This window comes from Sinocyclocheilus rhinocerous, unplaced genomic scaffold (assembly GCF_001515625.1).
Source record: "Sinocyclocheilus rhinocerous isolate Xijiao unplaced genomic scaffold, SAMN03320098_v1.1 scaffold722, whole genome shotgun sequence".
Classification (NCBI taxonomy): domain Eukaryota; kingdom Metazoa; phylum Chordata; class Actinopteri; order Cypriniformes; family Cyprinidae; genus Sinocyclocheilus; species Sinocyclocheilus rhinocerous.
This window is the reverse complement of record NW_015638934.1, coordinates 496814-507095: the sequence shown is the minus strand read 5'-3', so window position 1 is coordinate 507095 and position 10282 is coordinate 496814. Positions and strand designations below refer to the sequence as shown.

The window sequence follows — 10282 nt, the reverse complement described above, 5'->3', positions numbered from 1 at the left end:
TTTGCTATACGTTTGATTGCATCATATAATAATTGCTGTTAATAGTGTTCATCGTCTGTTTTATTACGTCTTAAATTGATTTTTCCGTACATTTCTGCCATATGTACATTAACTGACAGTCACCACTGATAAGCTACCACTAAATATTGTAGAAACATAATTTGCTGTAAAGTTGCTTTGCAACGATTTGTATGGTGAAAAGCGCTGTACAAATAAACTTGAATTGAATTCCATAGTTTATGTTAGGACGTTATAGCTTAAATGTTTATGTGTAATATACAGTATTTTATGTTGAATCAAATAAAATTTTTCTTTCTAAAGCTACAATTTGTAATGTCTACTTGATACTTTCTCATTTAACACAAAATAGCTTTAAATAATCTTTTGTGGATATTTTCAGTCAAATTTATTTTGTAATTAATTAGATAAAAAATTGTAATCGACTGACAGCCCTAATATATATATATATATATATATAAATTACATATATTTGTATAGTGTTTTATATGAGTTATATAGTGTTTAGTTCATAAATCAGGACAGGGTGCATCACAGTATCTGTTGCGAGTCTTTCTCTTGGAGCGGCGCAGAGTTTAATCTGTCTGTGCCATCTGGCCCTCAGTTCATATAAATAAGATTAACTCTCTCCTTCATATCAGACACACCCTCAATCTCACAATAATAATCTATCACTAAGTCTAATCTATGGGTTTAGTACTGATACTTCTCAATCAATCAATAAATGAAGCAATGACCACACTAACACAAATGGACAAAGAGTAAGAAGAAAGTCATCTCAGAACTTATAAATATATGGTGTGACATCTCTAAACTCAAGATTCTTACAGAAACTATGAGCTAGTGAAACATTGAACAAGATAACCCCAGAATCCCAGAGACGATGAGGCACATGGATCTGTGTGTCACCTGCAGTGTTTCAGAGGAAAGCTGGCCAGTGAGGTGGAGCAGCGATGACATCATATCCTGTTTCCAGTCTGAACAGTGCATTAGCTCATCTGACTGTTCTCTGGCCATTAAATGATTGTCAAATCCCTTTCATGAGACATAAAGGACGGAGGATAATCAGCTCCTCTCTCTCTGGATTATGTGCTGTTGGGGGTGTGATCGGGATTCAGGCAGGAAGCAGCACAGTGTGTGTGTGTGTGTGTGTGTGTGTGTGTGTGTGTGTGTGTGTTCCGCTGGAGTGAACACGGATCCATCAGCATCAAATATTCACAACATCGTCCTGTACCTTGAGCCAACCCTCATCTATCTCTCTCACACACTCTTTTTTTCTCACTTTTTCTTTTCCACTGCTGTGGGGGGGTGTGCGTGTGTGTGAGTGTGTGTGTGAGAGTGTGTGTGTGTGTGTGAGAGTGTGTGTGTGTGTGTGTGAGTGAGTGCATGTGAGTGTGTCTGTGTGTGTGTGTGTGTGTGTGTGTGTGTGTGTGAAATAAGAGGATGATATCACAGCCGTCACACTCGCATTCTGTAACTGATGCTCATCAGATATCAGAAATTCCTGCTCCTGAAAACGTCTGAGGAAGTGTGACGTTTGCTGAAATGTGTGTGTGTGTGTGTGTGTGTGTCCTGTGATTCAGTGCAGGATCTGGAAGAGCTCCAGAATGTGTGTGTGCTTGCATTATAAAGGCACCATAATGGCACAGTCTTGAGCTGTGAACAGTTACAGTAGTCTAAATATAGATCTGAGCAGCAGATATGAATTAACGGAATAGTTCACCCTGCGTGTTTATAAGAAACAAATCCATGATTAAGACATTTTAAACTAAAATCGGTGTCCAAAATCCATAATAACGCTTCCTCCAGTGAAAAAGTGCATCTGCTGTTGTCTCTCACATCAAAATCCAGCCACATATTTGTTTATAGCTGTTTAAACGCTGCTTGATCTGTACAGATTTCTCTCTGATTCACACCAGAACACTTTTTCACTGGAGGAAGCGTTATTATGGATTATGGACTCAATGTATTTTAGTTAAAAGCGTCTTAATGCTGGATTAGTTTCAGCTTTTGTCTTCTCCAGATGTTACCTGATGGACTGGAGTGCTGTGGATTACTTGTGGATTATTGTGATGTTTTTATCAGCTGTTTGGACTCTCATTCTGACGGCCCCCATTCACTGCAGAGCATCCATTGCTGAGACACTGATGCAGTGCTACATTTCTCCAAACCTGATGAAGAAACAAACTCATCCACATCAGCAAGTTTTAATTTTTAGATAAACTATTCCTTGAACTGATCAACACATCCTATTTAACACTGATGTCAGACTGAATGATGACAGAATGAGTAGATGTGAAGATCTGAAGTAAATGTGAGTGTTGTTTGCTGTGTGTAGGTGCAGCAGAATCACCATCATCTTATTTCACATAATGAGTGATTTCAGAACAGGCTAATGATGTATATCTAGATTATGTTGGAAATGTAACAAAAAAAATGATTAATGCCTATTTTTGAATGAAATTGATTTTGTACTGTAGTCTGGGATGCATTCAGGACTAATAGTGTTTCCAGTACAAAGGTGACGTGCTCACAAGTGTTTCTGACTATCTCTGTGTCTGGTTTCAGTGATCTGACTGTTTCCACCCGTGATCGGATCACTATGAGCACTAGTACTAGTGATGACTACTAAACATGATGGCCATGTTTTCTGCTCATCTTTCTGCAGTGTTTCTCTCTCTCGGATGTGAATGTGTAGTGTTTTCTCTCTGTGATCCGCAGGGAAGAGCCACTTTTAGACGCGTGACATTTCCACAGCGCTCCGTCAGGAATGTTTAACTACACTCACAGCAGCACGGCAAAAACAACAGAGCTGCAAATAATGAGGAAACACTGTCAAAAACCTCTTCAGCAGAGAGACACCTCACCGAGTGTGTGTGTGTGTGTGTAAATGTGTGTGCATGTGTGTGTGTGTGTGTGTGTTTGTGAGTGTGTGTGTGTGTGTGTGTGTGCATGTGTGTGTGTCTCTGTGTGTGTGTGTGTGTGTGTGTGTGCATGTGTGCGTGCGTGTGTGTGCATGTGTGTGTGTCTCTGTGTGTGTGTGTGTGTGTGTGTGTGCATGTGTGCGTGCGTGTGTGTGCATGTGTGTGTGTCTCTGTGTGTGTGTGTGTGTGTGTGTGTGCATGTGTGCGTGCGTGTGTGTGCATGTGTGTGTGTCTCTGTGTGTGTGTGTGTGTGTGTGTGTGCATGTGTGCGTGCGTGTGTGTGCATGTGTGTGTGTCTCTGTGTGTGTGTGTGTGTGTGTGTGTGCATGTGTGCGTGCGTGTGTGTGCATGTGTGTGTGTCTCTGTGTGTGTGTGTGTGTGTGTGTGTGCATGTGTGCGTGCGTGTGTGTGCATGTGTGTGTGTCTCTGTGTGTGTGTGTGTGTGTGTGTGTGCATGTGTGCGTGCGTGTGTGTGCATGTGTGTGTGTCTCTGTGTGTGTGTGTGTGTGTGTGTGTGCATGTGTGCGTGCGTGTGTGTGCATGTGTGTGTGTCTCTGTGTGTGTGTGTGTGTGTGTGTGTGCATGTGTGCGTGCGTGTGTGTGCATGTGTGTGTGTCTCTGTGTGTGTGTGTGTGTGTGTGTGTGCATGTGTGCGTGCGTGTGTGTGCATGTGTGTGTGTCTCTGTGTGTGTGTGTGTGTGTGTGTGTGTGTGTAGGTGAGTGTGTCTGTGTGTGTCTATATCCTAAGACCTGTGGACTTTCAATAGAGAATGAAATATACTTCAGTCTGAGGTCTGCATGCAGTGCCTGTGCTGTACTACACATACTGACCCATGTGTGACACTCGTCTGCGTCTCACTGTATCAACACTTCAACCTCATCATCATCACCTAACCAACAACTTGTCATCTGAGAAAACTACTGTCACATACACACAGAAACTTAAAGATCTTCACCACAACCCGCCAAAATAAAAGTTCAGTTTAATTTGAAGAAACTGTGACAGAAATATATTTTTGTTGATTTTCATTTTAACAGCAAACTTCTGTTTAGCACTTTGTTTGCCAACAAACGAAAAGAACTGTTCATTTTCATTTGATTACATTTTAAAGGATGAAATAAGTGGTTGAGGTTTTGTGCATTCATTTGATTACCATTATTTTTAATAATACATTTTGATTCAGTCATAAATCCCAGTATCCATAAACATTAAAATAGACAACACAGCATTTCTAAATAGATTAAAACATTTCACAGGGCAATATTGTTGTTAAAATGTTAATACAATAATAAATTGGTAAAATGAATTGTATTGATTGGACATGCTTTTTGATTATGTTTTGAACCAGTTTTTATTTTTATATTTTACTTTTTCATTTTAATTTTGAAGTTCATCATGTTGTGTTTTGTCATTTTTTAAAGTTTTAGTTGTTATAGTTAGTATTATTTTTTATTTATATTTATTTCTAGTTTTATTTAAATTATAAATGTTGCCTTGGCAACTTGCTGGAATAAAGTTTTATTTTATTTCATAACATTTATTTTATTTCAAGTCAGGTTTACATTTTAGCTTTAGTTACCTGTAATAACCCTGTAAATGCCTCCAGCCCTTCAGTTTGTCCTGTTCATGCTGCAGGTTTAATGTGAGTTTACAGTAAATGTTGGAGGGCAGTCGTCATCACTGCTGTAAATGACTGAAGGCTTTGTAACTGCAGTGTGGACGTGGCCAGCTTGAGTTTCATGATGGAAAAACTTCATTTTTAGATACCAAACCAGGCCAGCACACACACACACACAACACTTAAACATGTGTGTGTTTCCTTCCACCATCACACACCCTACATAATCACATAAATACATCATTCTGTGTGTGTGTGTCCTGTAATTCAGTCTGACACAAACCTATGTTGCCGCGGGTCATGCGTTTCCACAGCAAACACATGCTGTGTAAGCTGCAATCGGCGCCTCGCCCTGATGACATCACCGGTGTGTGTGTGTAATTGTGTGTGTGTGTGTCGCGCTCAGTGATGCTGTAAACACGCCTGCCAGCTCACACTCACAAAACACTACACATTATACTCTGTTCAAAGACAATCAAGCCAACTAAAGGAGATTATACACTGTGAAATTATTTTCATGACATTTAACAAACATTTAAACCCCAAAATTGTCATTACTATAATGCATAATAATAATGATAATAATAATAATAATAATAATAATACTTAATTATTTAAATTTTAAAGAATTTCTGTTATGGTTGTATTTACAGCCTTTACAGTGATTTACATTAAAAAAACAAAAACAAATGTAATGTGTTTTTTGAACCTTAAACCACATAAACACATTTCATTACACCAAATACACAACATAATGTTCTTTTTAGCAGCATCATATGACCCCTTTTATGTTTTGAGGTGTTTTTAATGTAATTGTTTTGTACTTTTATAAAAAAACAAAAACAAAAAGACTGTATTGCATTATTGCAATTGTATTCAAATTCAGCACTGAGAATGAAAATTGCAAACCAAAAAGTGAAACGTCTGGACACACAACAGAAATGATAATAAGACTTGTTGCATTAAAGCGATGAGAATTTTGTGTGAAAATGTGTTAAATTGTCATGAAAATAATGTTACAATGCAAAACAACAACAAAAAAGAAGTTGGAGTGAAAAGACAGCGTGAATGTTGAACATGCTAAACGCTGTTTTGTGTGCTGAATCTGTGTGTGATTCTGAACAGAACACCGGCCGAGGAACGAGAGCAGACATGTCTGACAAACCTCACATCATTCACACATCTGCTCCACTCACACACACAACACCACAGTGAGAACCAACAGAAACACAGATCACTAATGAAGCCGTTAGTCCCTAAACTCAAGCCCATGTGATGAGTTACCTGTGTGACACGAGCAGACGAGCCCAGCGCTCTCCTCACATTCACACTCATTCAGTCCAGCAGTCCAGAGCCGAAGCTCACACACACAGAGACGAGGACGAGACGGATCCTGCACTGATGAGGGTGTGTGTGTGTGTGTGAGGGCATGTCCGGACACACACACACTCAAGATCAAACTGTTAGACACATAAAAGAAGATGTGCAGAAGAACGCTGGTAACCAATCACCTGCCGGTAGCCATTGACTTCCATTGCACGAAAAGAAAAACACAGTGGAAGTCAATGAGACCAGCAACTGATTGGTTACCAACATTCTTCAGAATATCTTCTTTTGTGTTCGATAGAAGATATAAACTCGAACAGGTTTGTTTGGAACGACAAGACTATGTATTTTTAATACGTACTGTACTGAAGTATTTGTTCTGAAATGGTGATTTCAATAAGACCAACAGTCACTGTAGTAAAGTAGCTCAGTTTTTCACAAATTGATGCAAGAAAGACTGATACTGAATCATGTTAAGTTGCTGTATCATGTCTGATATGTGCATGTCTACGACTCTACATCATCAACACGATCAGTCTTGGCAGTTAAAGCTGTTTTTCACTCAATCTCCTCGTGTCTTCTGTCTCTGATTGAGCGTCAGAATGTTTTCAGGTGGTTTTCTCACATGTATTATATTGATCACCTACAGTAGCAGGTTTAATGATCTTCTGTAAGTGTGTGAGAGCTCATGTTGACTGTGCCGGAGCAGAAGAGCAGTCTGGATGATCTGCTGTGTTTATTTAGATACAGTTCAGGAACAGGATCTGTCTGCAGATCAAAATCTCCCTCTGGGCAGCTCCAGAGATGTCATCAACTGGGAAATAAAGTCAGGCTTTAGGTTAGACTAGTGGTCAACCATGAGACTGGGACTCACTGTAGGGTTTCTCCAAACATCCATAAACCCCAAAAACATTATCTAGGGCCGTATGATCGAATCCAGCCATTAAGATGGTATTTACAGTATAAGGCAGACTGTTCATTGAATTTTAGAAGAATAAATAAAGTGTTGTTACTTCATCAAATGATCAAACGAGTGCATGTGAACATTAAAGCACAAAAACTGCTATTGAAATATGAAGTCTGCATGTTCTGTGTGATACACACACTCACATAATCATAACAGAATTATTACAAATTTTTTTTAAGGAGCATCACAATTTTTCTTTCATGTTTTAATTTAAACAGTAAACCTCTGTTATAAAAGGAATTGACACATTTCACTGGATTTCATGTTCAAAGTTTAATTAAACTGTAAATGTTTTATGCCTTTATTTAATTACCAACATTTTTAAAAATTTGAATTAACTCTTAAATTCAGGGGGGAAAAAAACAACAACCAACAACCCAGAATATCTAAAATAGGCCCTATTATTGTAAAGTATTGTAATGCTTAGAAAAAGAATGATATTAGTTGTTAAACACATGAGATGCTTTCTGGTTTATTCGAATGTAATTAAACCATTAAAACAGAACCATGAAACAAGAAGGAAAGAAAAACAATCCATAAAATGTAAAAAAGAGGGAGTAAAAAAATAAAACAGATTTCAAAGAGCCCTAGGTTTATCTAAAATGATGTATGGAAATTAGAAAATAGGGCTGATGATTTTTTCGTCAAACACTAAGTGCATTCAAGGTTTATAAAGGGATTATTTAATTTTAACAGTGAAATGGCAGTGAACATATTACAAAACAGTTCTTTTTCTGTCTTTTTTTGTGATTTTGCTGGCCACGTCTGACTGAGCTTCCCTCGTGTTCCCATATGTGTGCGGTGTAATAAATGCAGAAGTGGGGCGTTTGACCACAGAATGATCATGTGACGCTCTGAGCTCACGATCAAACTCCATCAGGATCTCTGGCTCATGTTCCTGTTTGTGTCCGTTCTGAATGAGGTGTTTTACTCTGAATCAGAGCTGTTCCTCTTCACACTGAACCGCAGCTGTGAGGTGCTGTGAGACAGACAGCTGATCACTGACCTCACGCTGACCTGCTGCAGTCAACCTGGACACTTCTGTCACCGATCCGGAGGAGAGGAGTAGAAATGAACCAGGAGCTTAGTGCTGCTGTTCATAAGAGGACAACACAGGGATAAATGAGCTGGGCTGGACGACTATATCAGATGTCATGTTGTGTTGTTACTGGTCTCTGCACTGTCCAGGATGAGTGTGATCACAGCAGAGATCATCAGCAGGAGAGATGAAGACAACAACACACGCTCTGAACTCACTCACTCACTCACTCACTCACACACACACACACACACAGCAGCAGCGAGCAGCAGAGATACAGCTGTATTGTTTGTTTTGACCAACAGAGGCCGCCGCTAACTACAGCAGCTTCAAGTCTAATCTTTGGATATTTCATTATTTATGAACTTTGCAACTGCATTGAACCTAACCAGTGTTGCTAAGTATTGGGCTACTTTAACACTGTTGCCGTGGGTTGTTTTTCATGTCCGCGGGTTGAAACGACCCCGATAATGTGATATTTATCCCCCGAAACGCGATTGGGGATAGTTTTGAGTGGCAATTGGGCGGGTTTTGTTGTGAAAACCTGGCAACCCTGAACCTAACTAAAACAACACTGAACTGATTTGAGCTGAATAACTACACTATTGTCTTCTGTAGAGCTGCTTTTTTTTCTTCTGTACAGCTGAAATTGCTGAAGTTGCTTTCGTCCAAAACACTGCTTTCAAGTCCATAATCCATAATAACTCTTCCTCCAGTGAAAAAGTGGTCTGGTCTAAATCAGGAGAGAAATCTGCACAGAATCCTGATCTCAGATGAACTGAGGGTGAACACATTTTCAGCTAATTTTCCTTTTTTGTTCAAAATATTCCATTAACTGATTCTTATGTTTTTGAATTCTGCAGTAATTCTTCATTGAGTTTTTCAGTCATCACCTGTGCATACGGTGACTGTTCCAGGTTAAAGTTCGTAATTAGGGGCACAATGTAATTTTGGTGTAGCATAGTTCATCACAGCACTATGATAGTGACATTCAGAATTTATGACACATACAGTATTGCATATAATGACACTGAATATTTCAGTGATTTAATGATCGCTGAACTAGAAATGCCTCCAAGTTGTCGGAAATCTGATTGCTTTATCACACACATCAACAATTTAAAAGCACACATTCATGCTCAGAATGATCTGCACATCTCTGAACTTCACACAAGCTCAGTGAAACTCTGGAATATACGCTGGATCCACATGACTGATGATGATCTGTGTGAATGCTGAATCTCTCGCTGCTGTGTGTGAAACAGCACAGTCAGATCATGAATGCAGCAGCGCCATCTGCTGAGCTCTACACACACAGACACACACACACACACAGACACACACACACACACACACAGACACACACAGACACACACACACACACACACACACAGGGAGTGTGTCTCATTGAGAAGATGTGGATGAACTCTCACACTCCAGACTGAAGAACACAACACTAATGTGCTGTATGACATCGCGCTCAGACCCGCAGATGAGCATTTACAGTGTGTGACGCTCTTATACGGGACACACTGCTTAGTCACCAAGAATCAAACCACATACAAACTATTTCACCCCAAATCAAAGAGTTAGAGTTCACCTAACAAACAAAGTGCCACTTTCATGATTAACCTCCAAATACAGTCACATTTACCTCCAAATACTGCAAAATTACAATTATTTTCATTGAAAAGTAACCTTGACATGATTATATGAAATTTGCTGAATTACTGGTAGAAATATGGGTTACACTTTATTTTAAGGTGTCCTTGTTACAGTGTAATTATACCTTTAAGTAGTGAGTAATGTTACAGTTTTTTATAAATAATCTTTCCATTGATGTGTGGTTTGTTAGGATAGGACAATATTTGGCTGAGATACAACTATTTGAAAATCTGAGGGTGCAAAAAAATCTAAATATTGAGAAAATCGCCTTTTTTTTGTTGTTGATATATTTACGGTAGGAAATTTACAAAATATCTTCATACCATACGCTAATTCTCAGCCTTTGACTCGGTTTTCAATTTCATAAAACACTTTTTGCAAAACACAGCACACAATTCTCTATGTAACACACAAACATCTAACAGGAATTAATATTATGGCAAAGGTGTTTGCAAATGTTTGCTTTTGAGTTGTGTTTGTGATATTTTGAATGCAGTGCTTCATTTTGCAAGAGATGTGAGGCTGAGGCATTTTGCATTTTGTGTGTGTGATTCTTGGATTTGTGTGTAACATTTTGAAAAAAAAGAGGCAAGGTTTTGAAAATGTGTGCAAGCTGTTGAAAAAAACTGTAATCCTTAAGCTGTGCTGAAACTCCTTTATGTTCCTGACCAATAATGACCAGCCGTTAAAAACAGCTTGTGACTCTCTCGTTATGCTGTATTAT

The 10282-nt window shown here is 38.9% G+C and overlaps 1 protein-coding gene across 1 annotated transcript in view; it reads right to left on the bottom strand.

The window, feature by feature from the left end:
- Window positions 1-5960, bottom strand: part of LOC107750091 (schwannomin-interacting protein 1) — a 33671-nt gene extending 27711 nt beyond the window's left edge. The window contains exon 1 of the mRNA XM_016565358.1: window positions 5846-5960. Coding sequence (XP_016420844.1) covers window positions 5846-5896 — 51 coding nt within the window. The 5' untranslated portion in view covers window positions 5897-5960. The remainder of the gene's footprint in view (window positions 1-5845) is intronic.
- Window positions 5961-10282: the final 4322 nt, after the last annotated feature.